Source organism: Suricata suricatta, chromosome 8 (assembly GCF_006229205.1).
Source record: "Suricata suricatta isolate VVHF042 chromosome 8, meerkat_22Aug2017_6uvM2_HiC, whole genome shotgun sequence".
NCBI lineage: Eukaryota > Metazoa > Chordata > Mammalia > Carnivora > Herpestidae > Suricata > Suricata suricatta.
Window position 1 is genome coordinate 87492271 of NC_043707.1, and position 17628 is coordinate 87509898.

Consider the following 17628-nt stretch of genomic DNA (forward strand, 5'->3'; position numbering starts at 1 on the left):
AGAAGGCGACAAGAGTAACTGATAACAGCGACCACCTCAGGAAGTCTAGCATAGGACAGCCAATTTTTGCCATATGCCCCTGGTGAAATTTGTTGTTTAAAATGTTTCCTCGCCATATATTGTTTTTAAAATTTTTAAACTAGTTATTGAAATAAGTTCTTTTTCAGAGTAAATAAAATAGCTTTAAATAAAGCCCATAACACAGAGCCTGGCACAGAAAAATCACTCTGTAACTGGTAGCTTTGGTGTTGAATATTAAATATATTAATATTAATATTAAATAATTGTAGAATTACATCCCTTTATTTATTAACAGACGAGATTGCCAGCCATCCTGGCTAGCCGTGCAGATATGAGCCAGTCATTTCTCAAGCAGCCTTGTTGTGTCAGGTAGAGAGGAAAACTTGTTTGCAAAGACCCTACTCATTGTTGACTGTAAATACGCTTCAGCCGGGTCCTGCACCCCTGCAGGTCACCGTCTTAAAGCTGCTCCCTACGGCTCCCCTTCACTGGCTGAAAGCCTGTTTGGGGCCCAGTCTGAGGGTACAAAGCAATGCAGCATTGCCCTCAGAATGTGGGTGCTATGTAAGTGGCCGACCCGTGCTGAAGGTGAATGTTCACAGTGCATTGGGGCCCCAGGGACTCCACCCAGGCTTCTCAGAGCTGTGAAGGGAACCAAATGGGTGGGTAACCTTTGGCTTGGAACAGTCGTATTTTGTGGGATACTTGTGGGAAGGAGCAGCAGGGTGTATCCTGCTTCTAAAAAAATAAACACCCGACACAAACACCCTAGGGTGAGAGGTTCACTTACTGATGTGTTGGTTGCTACATCTTCCCCAACTGTTTATTGAGGCCCTATTCTCTGGATTAGTCAATATGACAGGGAAGATGGCGTGTGATAACTCACCTGTCTGGTTAAGGGTGTGGCTTTGAAATAGGAGAGATCTGAGTTCAAGTTCGGTCTCTATCGCTTAATAGCTATCTGATCTTGAGCAAATCATTTAACCTGAACTTTAGTCTTGACAGGTATGATAAAACTGAGGTCTTACAGTGGCAGAGAATAGTAAATGAACTAATAACAGTATAGAGTATTTGATATAGTACCTGGCACAGAATAAGTAATGAGTAAATGTTACTGGTATACTATTACTATTGAGCTAAAACTTCTCACAGTTTTGTGGGAAGACAACATTCGTACATACAGTCAGTAACATAACAATAAGCATTAGCTGCACCAAAGTAAATGACAGCTCTACGTCTTCCTTCAGAAAGAGTAAACATAAGTACACACACAGCTCCTGCTCCCTGCCTCTCTCACGCCTGGGCCGTCCCCTTACAGGTCCTTGAACCCCTGAGCTTTAAGCATTTAGCAGGAATTCATAAAGGGAATAAATCACTGCAAGCAGAAACAGAGAGGCCTTCCTGGAAGAGATAAAAATATGAACTAGGGCCTAAAAGAAGAGAGGATTTTTTTAATGTTTGTTAATTTTTGAGATATAGAACGTGAGTGGAAGAGGAACAAAGAGAGAGAGACACACACACACACACACACACACACACGCACACACACACACACACACACAGAATCTAAAGCAGGCTCCAGGCTGTCAGCACAGAGCCTGACGAGGGGCTCAAACTCATGAACCATGAGATCATGACCTGAGCCAAAGTCAGCGGTCAACTGACTGAGCCATCCCGGCGCCCCAAGAAGAAAGAATTTAAATAGGCCAAGAGAAGCAGGCAGAGAACTTGCTCAGAGACTTGCAAGAGGACTTGTAAACACAGCTCACAGACAAAACGGGAGGGCAGTGACAGCTCCCTGGCACCACAGCAGCATTGCAGTGAAGCTCTTGGGCCTGGCCTCTGGAATCAGGCTGCCTGGGCTCACATCCCACTGAGGCAGCTTGCTAGCTGTTTGACACGAGGCACACACCTAACTTCTCCTTCACTGGCAACAAGAAGGTTTTTATTACGGTGGCAGAAATATTAGAGAGGATCTGGATTGCAAAGCTGAGCCCTCTGGACTTTCCTGGGGTACTGGGGAATCCTTTTCTGAGACCAGGGAAAATAAGGTGACAGTGGTATTGGATCTGAGCATACAGTGTTCAGGACAGATTAGATCAGAGAAAGAAAGATGAGAGGCATGAGTCCTATTATGGGGCTGATACTGTGGCCCTAACTTGAGGTGCTGGGAGCCAAGACACAGGTCAGATAGAAGCAGAGAGAATGGGGAAGAATAAAAACGAAGGGTTTGTCAAAGTGTAGGGATCAAGAGAATTTGGAAAGTGTCTGGTGGGGCAGCCACTGTGACTCATGAACCACTTGAAGTGTGGCCAGTCCAGACCAGGACGTGCTGTACTGTTTTAAATATTTAGTACCCAAAAAAAAGTAAAACATCCCGGTTAGTTTTTACATGGATTACATTTCGATTTGGGTCATATTCACCTAAAGAAAATGTCAAAATTTTACTTTTTTCTCTTTTTCATGTGGCTACTAGACAACATTTTAATTGCCTATGTGGCTCACGTTTCTACTGGGTAGCACTTGTTCTAAGGAATTAAGAGGAGGCAGAAGGAGATGCCTCAGTGACCAGGACAGTGGCGGTGTCACTCACAGAGGACATCAGAGAGGTGGAGGCAGACAGCGGTGTTTCATTGGGTTTTCCATGTGTTGTGTTTGAAGCAACTGGCACTGTTTTCATATAAATTCATTTTTAAAATTTTTTAGTGTTTATTGTTTGAGTGAGAGTGAGCAGGGAAGGAGCAGAGAAAGAGGGAGAGAGACAATCTCAAGCAGGCTCTGCACTGTCAGCACAGAGCCCAATGCTGGGCTCCGACCCTCAAACTATGAAATCATGACCTGAGCCAAAATCAGGAGCCAGATGCTCAACTGACCAAGCCACCCAGGCACTCCTGCATGTAAATTTAAATAGGCCTTCATTTAAGACCTTGGGATTGTGGTAAAGGGTTGTATGTGAAGTGCATTGGTCATAGCTGACGTCATACGGGTAGAACATTGTCTACCCCACTGAGGGCCAGTGTGGGTCAGGCAGGTGCTGCGTAATATACATGTGTTCTTTCATTTCCTCCTGGTAACAACCCTGTAAAGTAGGTACTATTATTCTCCTTTCTCATTTTACAGATGAGGAAACTGAAGTTCAGAGAAGTGAAGCAACTTGAGGTGTAGTAAGTGATAAGCCAGGATCCAAATTTATCTGTCAAAGCCCTGTTCGCTCTGCTACATCAGTCCTCCGGGACAGAGACCCTCAGAAAGCAAAGTCAGAAGGAGTCATACTGTAAAAAGGAGTATCATTGGACAAGCAAGAATAGGCTAGTCTAGCATCACCAAGAGGAGAAACTTTCTCGAAGGAAGTGGCCATTCAGAAACCCAATTGAGACTTTTATAGCAAAGAAGTATGTTAGATGATAGCAGGTATTTCAAACTGAAGGGCACTGAATCCTGTAAGTTAAGGTCATTAAAAAGGAGTCAGTATTTTCCAGGGCTTGTTCAGAACTTTGGAAAGTTAAGCATAGATCGGAAGTGATGTTCTTTTCAATGGACGTATTTTAATTCCCAGGCAAAAATAAACATGGGTAGAACCAAGAGGCAAGACTCTGACAATCATTATTGGTGTTTCTCAGGAGGACCACATCAGAACCATGTTGGAAGCTTTAAATACAAATTTTTGGACCCTGCCACAGACCTATTGAATCAGATTTTTTTTTAAATAAGTGCTCCAGATGTTCTAGATATACAGTGAGGTTAGGAACACACTGCTTAGGCTCCTGCAGCTCTCTCCTGGATTTATTACCTTGATCGGCTCATTCTCGTGGCTTCCAACCAGCTTTGCCAGGGATGATGGGATCATCTTCAGTCTTTAGCAATAGCCCTACCTAGAATCTGGCACAGTCCTTCTTTTAAAGAAGAGCAACCAGTTCTTCACTTAAGTCCTCTCCCAAGGCCACTTTCTTGACATGTACTATCATTGCTATGAAGACCACCTATCTAAATGAGTAGTGGGCCCTAGATGGAGGTCATGTCTTCTTTTGTCCAGGTCTCCTAACTGACAGCTCCCTCCCCTTCCTTTCCATTCCTTCCGTGTACTCTTGATGTACAGACACAAGCAATATAGGGTGGTGATTAAGAGGATGACCTTGGGAGTCAGGTGGCCCTGAGTCCCAGCTCTGCTGCATAAATCAGCATAATCTTCAGCAAGACTCCTTTGACCTGTGTTTGTTTCATCTGTAAAACAAATGATAAAAAGAACTCATCTCTAAGAGGATTAAATGAAATGATTCATGGAGTTCACTTACCAGGCACATAATAGATGGTGGTAGTTGTCAAATTTTATCCCAATAATCGCAGTAACATTGTCGCCACCATCATCATTGTTATTTATGGACATGTGGTTGGATGGCAGGTAAAGAGAACTCATCAAAGATACCATATAAGGACCTCACAGGGGTGTGGGAGTATAAAAACATACTACTTTTAGAGGATGAACTCTTGAGGTCTTGAGAGAGTGCTCTTCTTATTTTTAATTCTGCTAATTCTGACCCTATATAAACTCTTAGAAGAGCTCCAGACACTGTCTTCCCCAGCCCCAACGGCATTTTCCACTGTTCCATGCAGCCCTTCCTCATCTCTCCCTCTCATTTTTCTCCCCCATAGGCCAGCCACTTGATCTGTGTGCCCTTTGCTCTCAGAACTGGACAGGCAGGACATGGGGCTGGTCACAGTTTCACCACCCTTGATCTTACAGCCTATGAGCTCTAGCTGGGGAGAAGGAGAAAGAGAATCTTATGCTTACATCTCCGTGTTTTCAGGTCTTAGGGCGGGATGTGTTCAGCAATCATGGTGTGATAATAATAGAAATCATAGCTAGCCTTTGTAAGTTATTTACAGATTACAAAACAACAGATTAACAACTGTGTATCAGTCAGGGTTCAGTTACAACAAACAGTGTGCTTGGCAGTGCCTGTGGAATGGGCTTTCATACAAGGGATGGGGTGCTTGCATAAGCAGCAGAAGGGCTGGAGGAACTGGTTCTTGACTTCCAGACCAGGACCAGCTTCCAGACATCACCATAGAACTGGCCCCCCAGCCCCCAACCCCCGCCACTGATGCCCAGCAGGAAGTGGAGAATTGGGAGGCCATTGTAGCCACAGAGTTTCTTAGTGCCACATTGCCAGCGGCTGCATGCTGGGGTGCTCCCAAAGAGCAATGTGCTCACCACCTTGCTTGTCAGCAGAAAATAAGCCGAGCTGCGAGCACCAGGCTCTTCACTTCCACCTTCCAGATCTCTGATGAAACGCATCCCTACCCGTTTGGCAGAACCGCATCATCCAGATGCCAATTGCTAGAGAACCTTTGTGCCTCAGTTGGCTCAGGTTGCCATAACACAGTACCATAGGCTGAGTGGCTTAAATAACAGAGATTTGTCTTCTGGGGGCTACAAGTTTGCAATCAAGGGGTCAATAGGCTTGCTGTCCTCCAAGGCCTCTCTCCATGGCTTGTAGATGGCCATCTTCTCCCCACATCTTCCCATGTTCTTCCCTCTGTGCCCGTCTGTCTCTAAATTCCCTCCTTTTTTTTTTTTTTTTAAATATGAGAGAGAGAGAGGGTGCCTGAGTAGGCAGGGTAGGGGCAGAGAGAGAGAGAGAGAGAGAGAGAGAGAGAGAATCCCAAGCAGGCTCTACAATGTGAACACAGAGCCTGATGTGGGGCTTGCTGCAAATCTGTGAGATCATAACCTGAACTGAAATCAAGAGTTGGATGCTTAACTGACTGAGCCACCCTGGCACCCTCTAAATTCCCTCTTCTTACAAGGACACCAGTCATACGGGATCGGGGCCCACCCTAATGAGCTCAGTTAACTTAATTGTGCCTATAAAGGCTCTATCTCCAAATACAGTTTATTCTGAGTTATGGGGGGTTATTTTTCTTTCCATGACTGTGGTGCAGCAGGACGCCACTGGAGGAAGGGAGGGCAGCTGTCCGGTGCCAACTGTCAGGGACTGCAGGTGCCTAGAGTACTTCGCAGGGGGTGCAATCAGAAAGTATAGGCACTTAACGCTCAGCAAAAGTATTCTTTGTATTTACTACACTCACATGCTTGTTTTATCTGATGTCTTAACAGCTCTTTGAAATAGGAAAGTATTATTATCCCCATTTTTCCCATGAGAAAATTGAGGCTTTCGTAGGTTATGAGTCCTTCCCCAGGGCCCCAGAACTAGGCAGTGGCAAGGACAGGAATGAGCTCAAGCCCCCTGTCCTAATCCTTGAGCATGTCCCTGGAACTAAATGTCCAAGGCAGAGTACAAAAGCTGTGTCCCAAGTTCAAATAGAGGGATAGGCAGGTATGTCAGCAAATGTTAAAGCAGCAGCCTCTACTCTGACCTGGCCCAGTTTTCTAAGATTTTTCTGACTTTTCCAGAAATCTTTGTCTTAAAGCCATAGCTCTGCTTTTCAAATGTTGAAAATTTAAAGTTAACACACACACACACACACACACACACACACACACACACACACACACACACACGGTTGAGTTAACCCTGTGCAGGGCCCAACCAAACACATCTGTAGTCTGGATTCAGTATGTAGGCTCTGATTTAAAAGAAGTGTTCAGGAGATAGAGACACTGTTCTAAGGACCTGACTGTACTCCCTCTAAGGTTATATTAGAAACATGTTGCTACCCAATCACATTACCTTGAAATTCTTCTTTTGCTCGGTGAATTTTTCTCCTGTTTCACACCGAATGCATAATTTTCGGTCTTGTCAGTGAACCAAGGGACCCAGCATTTATTAAATATCTGTGTGTCCAGGGGACAGTACTGATAGGCACTCTTGTTTCTCCTCCCAGCAACCCTGTCAGGTAAGTATTGCTGCCTGCACCTGTTAATAGATGGGGGAGACCAACAAAGAGCCAGGCCAGGGTAAGACATTAAGATAAGACTTTGATAGTTGAAGGAAAGATCAGAAGGGAAGTTGTAGGAAGATCAGATGGAAGCCGTTTGGGCTTTTTATTGTTTTTTTTTTTTTTTTTTAACCTGCTCCCTTATTATAGACACAAGGGGCGTATTTGCTCAGAACACTGGCTTCGGTCCAGTGCTTCAGTTATTGGCTTGGCCAGGATGACCTTGTGATTCAGCCACTGCTTCCCCGAGCATGCTTCCTGACACACTTTCCATCCCCACCCTCTCCCTGCTGCAGGCCCTGGACAAAGATTAAGATGCTCTTCTTTCCCTAATGGGAAATCTTGTTCCTAGGAATTTCTAGGAACCTAAGAGTTCAGATAAACAACAGCCTTAAAACCAATGCCAACTATTTTGAATCACTAAATATTACATATGTTTGTTCAGATCTGCTAGCCACATGTAAAAATGTGAACAAGGCCGTAGAAGTGATAGCCAGGGTTTCATCAAACTGGGGGTCTCTGGTGCAGGCGTCTGCCCTTTAAGGAGGCGGAGGCAGGGACAGAGAGCTGGTGGCTCAGGATCTCCAGATGCTGACCTCAGTTTTTGCCTGGCTGTGACAGCTAGAACATTCTTGCTTAGCTTGCAGAAAGGAGAAGGGAGGCCTGTTTTTCAGGGCACTTGATAAACAGATGCTTTTTGCACCAGAAGGGATGTTGCACAGAGCAGTCAGCAAGCCCACAACTCCAGGTCATCAGTGTCAAGGTCACCTTAGCCCTGAGTGTTTGTGAATCAAATTAATTGGAATTGCATCCTCTCCTTGGTGCAGTGGGAAGCGTGGCTTCCGTGGCTTCCGGTGTGAAAGGCTTACGAGCTGGTTCAGGGCTTATGAGTTGGGTTAACTTGAAGCAAGTTTTTCAAACTTTAGTTTGAAAAATGAGTATGAAATAGTAATATACCTTTCAGGATCCTAGTGAGGCTTCACGGACCACTGTGAATAAAAGCAACGTGTGCAGTCTAGGGTTGCATACAAATATCAGGTGGTGTTTGCTTTGGAAGCTATTCTTAAAATAAGAATAAAGCAAGCTTTTTATCCACCTGGTAGCACAGACAGACATCCTTGCCTTTGAGGACAGAGCAAAGAAAACCCTCTCAAGGCACAGAGATGGTCAGAGCTGTCTGTTCTCTCTGTCTAGCTGTTGAAGAGATGCAAAGCTGCTGCAGGTCTGGCACAGTCCTCAGTAGACCTCCAGCTCCTGGAAACACCTCCCATCTCTCCACAGTCAAATAGCAGTGGCTGTTTTGGCAGTGACGGGAGGTGGCTCAGCCCCCAGGTCCCTCCACGGGGCTCCTTAAGTTGAAACTTTGATCTGACCTCTCCCTAAAAAGAATGTTGTAGTAAGAGATGATGTTGGTCTCAGTGGTCCCGTACACAACTTTTTCTAGGAATGGCCACAAATATCCCCATTTAATTGACCTGCCAAACGCTATTCCTATACAGTATTGAGTAGGAAGTTATTGTTGCTTAATAATCCATGAAACTGTGAAAATAACCCTCCTCTTAAACTTTGACTATTTTTCTGGGTGGGCTTAGACATACGCCAGGAGAGGGAAACAGACTTTGAGAAGAAAACTCTTATTTGCTTTGGGAGCCCAGGAGAAGTTGGTGGGGCCAGAGGAGGGGCTCTACTTCCCCTGAAGCAGAAGAGAAAGGGTCCGCAGGGGAAGGAAGCCAGAAGTTGTCTGAGAGGGGAGAAGATTGTGAAGGAGCAGGTCAGAACACCGATGTCAGAATAGGGGAAAACTGCCAGAAGTGCTAAACCTGCAGGCAGGAACTGTGAAGTCCTAGCTGTTTTCAATCACATCTGTAATATAGGAAGAAAGTCCTCCGTGTACTAGAGGCAAAGTTTCTCACCAATTTTAGAGGTACTTACCCCAGCATTTTTTAAAAATTTATAATGCTTTATTTTTTGAGAGACAGAAGGCAACACAGCATCTGAAGCAGGTCTAGGCTCTGAACTGTCAGCACAGAGCCCGACGCAGGGTTCGAACCCTCGAACTGCAAGATCATGACCTGAGCCAAAGGTGTACGCTTAACTGACTGAGCCACTCAGGTGCCTCTACCCCAGTATTTTGTAATAGAGCCTGACCGTGGGCTCTTTGCTCATAAGTATGCAGGAGGGAGCAATGAGTGGTCCGGGCTGACCAATGTGAGCTGGTGTACAGTTAAGAGGAAAACTTGCCCAGGCCTTGGAAAGTTTGTGCCCTGGAGGCTGAGGGGAAGAGAATGCTTGGTGTTATTCTCATGCTAAGGGACATTTAGAAAGTCCTTAGGATGGAGCCTGGAAACCACAGGCCTTTCAGAAGGGTATCATATTCACATTCTGGGGGCCAGTCCTCAGAGCCCTCACTCACTGCCATAGGAGCCCCATTTAACATGCTGCAGGGCACAAAACATGGAACTAGAATGCCGTGCATCAGGGTGCTTCACTCCACTTGCAGGGAGGTTTGCCTTCTGCCTTGGTCCCATTTCAAAGGCTCTCTTAATAAGTGCTTGCCTGGGAGCACAGAACACTGGGCCAGGCCTCTGGGTATGAGCAAAGCCACTGGGAGCAGACCCTAGCTAGGCCTCTCCCTTGGGTGGGGTGGGATGACAGGAGTCAGAGGAAGAGGCAGCAAGTCAGGGAGTGTGTTGAAATGAGGTCGCCAAGGCCTAGGATAAAGCAGGGCCACCCTGCCCTGCCATATGATTCCTCCTCCCAGTGTCCTGCATGGCCAGGACGTCCTTATTTTAAGGGAATCCTCTGTTGCCTGGCACCAGCCCTTCCTTTCTGCCCTGGCGGCGAAGTGCATTAGAATTGCCTAAGGATGCCCTTACATGGGGGCCTCATGCCACAGCCCACCGCGGCCCAGTTCTTAGAACCCTGGAGCCTCACTGACCTGGGGGAGGCAGCCAGGTACACAGGGAATTCTGATTCATTGTGCTGGGTGTGGCCTCCCCAGGATAAATACAAGAGCAGCTGCTGTTTTTGGAGTGCCTTGGTCCTCTGATAAACACTACATGTGCATGAGCAAACAGACTCCTCAAAAACCATCGTCTCCTCAAATTATGCAGAAGAGAACTTGGACCCATAGAGGTTAAGTGACCAGCCCAGTTTCACCCAGCTAGTAAGTGGCAGAGGCAGGGTCCAAACCCAGGAAGGTGAAGCATGACAGTGAGGCTGGATGTCAAAGTTCTGCACACAGTTAAAAACACAGGTTTATTTGTGCAGTTGACCCTAAGCCACCTCTGACCAAAGCCCTGGCCAAGTCTTGGCCCCGAGCCCTTGGGAGCATTCCAAGTGTGGCAGAGTTCAGGTGGAGCACCTTGGTGCCCACGTGGTAGACACTGTGGAGCCTGGAGGTTGAGGGCAGGTTGTGTAGCCCTGCCTGGTCCTAAGCCTTTATAGCAGAGACGCTTTGTACAACTGCAGCCTTTCCAGAAGGTTGAGTCAGCCTGGGTTTGCTGCAGGCGCCACGGTGCCCTAAGACTTTGCTGAGCCCTTGTACAGTTCGAGGGAGGCATACCTACCGTCCACCTGCTCCTATGAGTCACAGAACTGCTGCCCAGCATGCCAGCTCTGCCTTTCCCCAACTCGCCACGGTGCCCAGACAGAACTCAGCCATATATGGTAGGGGCGCCAACAGCGCTTTTCCTAGCCTGCCTGCCTTGAACAACCAGCCGGGTTGAAGCTCAAGGTCCAGGAGGTTTCATTTCCTTTTTACCAGGTGACTGGGGAATGAGAGGAAAAGAACAACCTTGGCTCCAAGGCTCAGGTCCGAGAGGAGAGTCAACCCCTGAACACATGGTGGGGGTACAGGACTAGCAAGTGCCTTGGGTCCCCGGATGGGGCCAGAGAGAAGTAAAGGAGGGAAAGATCGAGTTCTGTTTCAGGTTTTAGGCTGTTCAGTGTATCCCCTTTGACAGGGGGTTCATCACTGAGAGTCTTGCAGCTGAAAGGTTCCCACTTTTTCCTGAATAAAGGCTTCCTTATCTGCCTAACTAACATTCCTCAAATGATTGCAAACCTCGATTGCACCTAAAAATGTACCCTTTGTGCAAAGTTCTCCAGAGGCACTCTCTTTTGCTGTTTTCTGTTGCCAGGACTTGAATCAGTGTAATAGTTGGGTAAGAGAGCCAAAATGAAATAAAATCAAACCTTCTATTAAAGTACACGGCAGTAATATTAAACTACACACGTAACGTGGCCTGTGCTTGCATATGCTCCTATGTGCCGGAGGCTCCCTAACTACCGCAAATGTTTATGTATATTTGTTTCCTCTTAGAAGATGCTAGAAAAGGCTCCATTGTGCTGTATGTTGAGGTGTATGGTTGAAACAACTCGTACTGGGTTTCTGCAAAGGAAAGAATTATGAAGGAGCTTCCATGGGAGGGCATTCTCGTAACTACCTCACAGAGCCCGTGATGACTGGGAACAACTCACCCTTTTCCCCTAAGTAATGAAAACTTAGGGGAATGCTTAAACAACTTACATTCTTTTCAGGTTTCAGGTAAAAACAACACCTGACAATGTCGAGCAAAACAGCAAGCACCAACAATATCGCCCAGGCACGGAGAACTGTGCAGCAGTTGAGAATGGAAGCCTCCATCGAGAGAATAAAGGTAAGAGGCCTGGATGAGAGCAGACGTGTTTTCGATCAGACCCCTCTGCTCTCCACAGCGAGGCCGCATTTTCAAGAAGGCAGTGCTATTCCATGCAGCTGGGGGTCAGGATTTTCCTGGAGCAAGCTGAGAGCCTCAGAATCTTAATGTCCATTGCTACCGGGCATGGGCTTCATTTCAAAAGCACAGGGAAGCCCAAGTGTCTGAGTCAGCCTCTCTCTTGGAACAGAAAACCTAAACCCAATGACAGAATTCCCTGAGGACCTGCCTTCCCTGAAGGAACACAGTCAAGGCCCATGATCTCTGTGTTCTACACTGGGACAGGGTTTCTAGACAGACTTTACAAACACCCTGTTTTCCCTCTGGAATCCAGTAAGCGCTCTAGAGTTCTCTGTGCAGGGGAGGTAACAAGCTAACACTCAGGGTCTCCTTTTTAAGACTATGCACTTTTTAAATGTGTGCAGACTATTTTAATGACTACATTCTGTACCCAGAGTGAGTAATGCCAGCCTTAATTGAGATCTACAAGAAACAGGAAGGCGTTTGTAAGGTCACCTGACTTCGAAGTCTTTTCTCCCCAAATCCCAAGAGACAACTAGGCAGTGTGGGCCCTGGAATGTTGTGAGTAATGCTGTTTCCTAGAAACTGAAGCAGTCACCTGATACATTCCTCGGGGCCTAGAGATAGTCACCTATCTTCAAAACATGAGGCTGCTTATGCTGTATTTGACAGGATTCAGCTGCTCTGGGTTCCTTGCCTGAGGACACTGATCTGATTATTCTGCAGAATAGCCCACCCAGACTTCTGAACAGGGCATGGCATTTTCTGTTAACTCATGCCAGAGGAAGGCACTGAATCTTCTTCCCATTGGAGAGAGAAATTTTTAATCCTCCTTTTATTTTCCTAAGACCAACCTTTAACAGTAGAACCTGAAACTCTTCTCTCAAGAATATTGACTCCAAGTCCATAATTCAGTTCCTAAACTCTCCTGCATGTCTTTTGTATCAAATACAAACTAAAATACAGCCTTCTCTTGATTCACATATACTGCCCCGTTCCCACGCTTTATTTTGAAAAATGTCAGACCTATAGAAGAGCTATAAGAACAAACACCCATCTCCTCTTTGCCAAGATTCACCAGTTATTAACGTTTTGCCACATTTGCTTTTCTCTCTACAGACACCCACACAACACACATCCTTTAAACCACTTGAAAGTTATTTGCAGACATCGTGACTCTTCACCCTTAAATACTTCACCTTTTTCATAACCACAGTACAATTATAACATTCGGGATCATCTAATAATATCTACCACACAGCCCACTTTTGAAGAATCCAGGCCAGCTCATTTTGCAGAATGGCCCTCCTGTTGGAGACCATTGCTTACCAATTATTCGATTTCGGCTAAATGTTGTGGCAGGAATACTTGCTAGCTGGTGGTGGGTCATCTGTGCTCACATGAGGAGACACATGGTATCATTTTTCTCCGATCTTTAAATCTGATCACTCGGTTAAAGAAGCAGAGCTGCCAGATGGGTCTGTTTACAAATCTTTTTCCTTTTTCACTGACAAGTAATCTGGGAGAAACAGGGTCTCGAAGTATCACCCCCACCAGTCTTCTACGCAGACGGCCAGCATTCAACTGCCCTTTTAAAGTTTGTGACTTCATTACTATCTCACGTGTTTGCTTTGGTTTGTCAGGTTTCAAAGGCATCAGCAGACCTCATGTCCTACTGTGAGGAGCATGCCAGGAGCGACCCTTTGCTGATCGGGATCCCAACCTCAGAAAACCCTTTCAAGGATAAAAAAACTTGCATCATCTTATAGAGAAGTACAGAAACAGTCCCTCGCCTCTTCTCAACAAAACAAATTATGAGCAGCTCCTTGGAAGAAATTTACCTTCAGCTTGTTTGGTAACCACTGCTAATAACTAAAATACTCTAACTTGGAATGATTGACTCTGATGTCTTTATTCTCCAAGTTGCCCTTTCTCTAAAACACCTTTTACTGATTTAATACAGAATAACAATCTTCTTTTCCATTTGGTAACTATGGTGTCATATTGGGTTACTGCTTTAGAAAAGTTGGTTTGGGCTATTTAAAAAACATGATTATATACTTTGAAATATGAATAACCCAGTCATATCAAGACCTGAATTACCTAAATACCTGTCTAGATTAAGATGCCAACTTACTGAAACCTTTATATCATAGTATGTTTTTAATAGGGTTGTGCCAACCTGTACAGTGTACATGGGTGAGGAGTGTTTTGTGTGTATATATATGTCTTTGTATATACACATATCAATGCTTAGTTCCTTATTAAAATCTCTCTCCACACCATCAGTTCAACTCCAGAAGTTATACCTTTGTCTTGAGCTGTATATAGATAGAATAAAAGTTTTTCATATAGTTATTGTACAAAAAGGTATCCACTGTAATTGAGTCATGATGAGTCATGAAGAAATGTTGCTGACGTCGTAGGCTATAATCAGCTATATGGATTAAAATTTAAAAACTGAACTAAAAACCTCTTATGAGGTATTCACAAGGGAACCCTAAAAGTCTCTCATGATCCTGAGTCTAGAGAAGCAGGGGAGGCCTCTGGGCTCATGTTCTCTAGATTACAGGGAGACACCTCTGCCACCTTATGCCCAGAGTGAGACAGAGTGCACATGAGCCGCTGCCAAAAAGAAGCAGGAATGTGTGAAAACCAGCTGCTTTTCTCCAAACTTTGTGATTTCACTCTCTTTGCTCTGCCCTTTGTCTTTCCTCTCCCACTAGAACAGCTCCCCAGCCCCAAGTGGGTGGGACGGAAACAACACAACGGTATCAGGCCCTGCAGTACTTTTCAAATACCTGTAGTGCCAGTGTGTTCCCTACCTTGTCCACAAACCACCCGAGGCAGGCTTGGACTCAACGACTTGATTCCAGCACGGGTTCCTTGATTTTCCTCTGGACATGAATGCAGCCCTGACATCCTTGGACTTTCTAGGGGGCATCCCAAGGAATCTCCTGTGCCCAGAGAGTATTTTAACTTTATCGGGAGGGAGAAAGGTTCTTTTAAAAAAAATAATGATAAAGTGCTCATGTAAGGGCTCAAATCATACACAAGCCTTTGATGTTTTAATTCATCTTTAGTTCATTAAAAATAACTACTGATGAAGGATAAAAGCTTATTTTCAAAAAGGAGTCAACCCCACGATGGAATTATTTACGATGGTTTTCCCTAGTTCTGTATAATCTTGCCCTGCAACACAAGCCCCTTTTAAAACCTAATGTCTGTTTTTGAGTATTAAGCTGATCATGGGTGAACAAATGTAGTGCTATTTTTAAACTGCTCAAATATAGACAGTATTTCCCCAGTCACCTATCTATTCAGTATTGTGAACTGCCCTGACTTTTCCAAGATCATGTGAAAATCACGCCACAGGCCTTAACCTCTTGTCCTCTGCCTCTGGGTTTTGCAATATGACCAGGTTTCAAGTAAATTATAGGCACCTGTTTAGGAGAGAAAAAGGTGTAATTTGAAATGTACACTAAAAGAAAACATTACATTTAATGCTTCACTTAATGAGACATTTTCTTTTCATAAGTATATTTTTCTACTGATAGTTTCAGAACACTAATCTTATTTTCACTCTGATTTTTAACATGTTTTGTTTTAAATATTTATAATACAGCTCATTAAATATTTTTATGAAATTTTATTATGCCTTTTCATTGTATGTGCACTTTTTCAGTAGCAAGCATAGTTCATTCTTTAGTACTAAATTAATGTTCTTTTACCAAAAGAGAACAATTATATTTTGCTCTCTATTTGTTAAAGTGCTTATAGTGGTAAGGGAAAGACTTGAGGTCCCTGGAGATTTCATTTTTGCTGGTCAGATACCGTGAAGGCTAGGAGTATAAATGTCATGTCACTTCCTAAAGAGGTACAGGGCATGTTTCAGAAAAGTGAAATCACATCCTTTGATGCTGGACCCAGTGGGGGAAAAATTGTAGTTATGTGTTGATTTACTTACAACTAGACGTCTATGTGAGAAAGTATACGTATAGGATATGTAGAAGTCACTTATTTATCAGGCTTTATTTTACTTACAAAACACCAGTTTTAACTGGTCTGTGCAGCTGGTTTATGATGATGGACAAATGCCCAGTATGTGTCATTGTTTTTCCAGCTACCACTATAAAAACACACTTAATCACATATATACATGCAACTTCTTGGCGTCCTCTCTGTGGAGCTATTTAAATGTGTTCATTATACTTTTGCCTTTAATGCTGTTTCTGTTAACAGTGATCTATTTTCATTCTTAAATGTTCATTAGTGCATAAATCTGTCCAATTGAGGCCTCAGGACCATGGCAAGATATGCTAGATGACATTTCATGACTCCAAAGGATTTTACAGAAATCATTCACCAAGTATAGGTTGTGGCTACTTTTTCTTCTACAAAAAAATCAGGTTTTTACATGTCCTTACCTTATGCAAATGAAAGTGCCATAATTATCTTTTAAAGGAAGGACCTGCCTTCTCTCCATACTGTCTTTGTACTTTACTAATCTTTTCAACTATCAAAAAGTTATACCAGTGATTTAGTAATTTTGAGGCATAGGTTGGTTAGTTTAGGTAGTAGAGGATGTGCTAAACTTTGGCATTAGCCTCTTCTCAGCTGATTTACAACTAAGTGTCATCTGATTACACCAACTCTTGATTGAAGGTCTGTGGAGGCCCAAGAAGTGAACTGCATGTCAGTCCTTCTCAAAATATAATACTGGAGTGCATTATGAATTGTATTGATTTCTTTTATGGTAGATCTGTTAACAGGAACAAAGCATGTGAATCAAATAGAATTAAGTGTAAATTAAAATAGAGCGCTTAGTTGGGGTGGCCTGGATCATAGCCTTGGATCCTTCTTCAGCCAATGTGGTGTCCCTGTGTCGTGTGACTCTGAACAAGGCACTTCATCTCGCTGGGCCTCCGTTTCGCCATCTGTAAAACAAGGGGCTTGAAGTAGATGATGGTGGAGATTCTCCCCCACCTCCACTGTCCAAAGCCTCGGTCCAATGGCCTATCCCGCCACAGGTCCTGCCAATGTGTTGGTGCTATAAGCTGCTTCAAGTATATAATGGTTTGTCTATCAATATGCTCATTTAATAGCTTATGAAAGGCCTTTTTGTTATAAAGCCTTTTCTGGTTTTATGGACTTGATTACTGTAATGTCTTGTTTTTAGCCATGTAACTAAACATCATTCACTTGATGTCCCAGTAATCTGCGTTTAGTACATAGTTGATGGGATTTTGTTATTTTATAGCATTCTTTGGCTATTCATCTGTCCAGCATCTTATTAACCTAAGCACTGTGATCATCGTTTGGAAATCTGTCCTATGGAAAGAGTAGAAAAACATTTACTTCACATGTATTTCACAGATTCAAAAGAAGTTTCATTAAAACATCCTTCTCTTTACTGGATCAGTGCCTCAATGTATCATCCTACTTGTGTTTTGCTCAATAAATTAATAGAAGACCAGTTCTCTTCCATTTTCCTTTATTCAGTTAACATTCTCTGAACACCTGAGAGCCAGATGTTGAATACCAGGCTCTGACACTCCAATGAATAAGACACACACAGTCCAGAGCAACGAGGGTGGAATGGCCGATATAGAACAATCAGAGTACCAGAGTGCCCCGTGTGAAGGTGAGCACATAGTACTGTGAGAGCCCGGAGAGGGAAGGACCAGCTCCACAACAGTGAAGTCTGAGGAGGCTTCAACGGAGGTGATGATTGAGCTGGGTCTTGAGAAAAGAAATTTTGTAAGCAGTGGAATGAAGTTTTGGAAGGAAGTGAGGGAAGAGAAGGAAAGTGTGCTCAAAACTAGTGTGCAGAGTATACCTCCCAAACTACTTGTTTATCCTGCAAGCAACAGGAAGGCAGTGGACATTATTAAAGAAAAATGATGTAATGATATCCAATGTGTAAGAGGGCTATTTCCCATCCTGAGACTTAGCTGTGACCATGGAAACAGATAACAAATGAAAA

The 17628-nt window shown here is 44.2% G+C and overlaps 2 protein-coding genes across 2 annotated transcripts in view; both read left to right on the forward strand.

Moving 5' to 3' along the window:
• LOC115297661 overlaps window positions 1-4776 on the forward strand; it is a 114477-nt gene extending 109701 nt beyond the window's left edge. Inside the window, exons 4-5 of the mRNA XM_029945816.1 lie at window positions 472-574; window positions 4707-4776. Of these exons, the coding sequence (XP_029801676.1) occupies window positions 472-574; window positions 4707-4776 (173 nt within the window). The remainder of the gene's footprint in view (window positions 1-471; window positions 575-4706) is intronic.
• GNG12 (G protein subunit gamma 12) overlaps window positions 1-17118 on the forward strand; it is a 76494-nt gene extending 59376 nt beyond the window's left edge. Inside the window, exons 2-3 of the mRNA XM_029949326.1 lie at window positions 11464-11582; window positions 13286-17118. Of these exons, the coding sequence (XP_029805186.1) occupies window positions 11490-11582; window positions 13286-13411 (219 nt within the window). The 5' untranslated portion in view covers window positions 11464-11489 and the 3' untranslated portion in view covers window positions 13412-17118. The remainder of the gene's footprint in view (window positions 1-11463; window positions 11583-13285) is intronic.
• The last annotated feature ends 510 nt before the right edge of the window (window positions 17119-17628 follow it).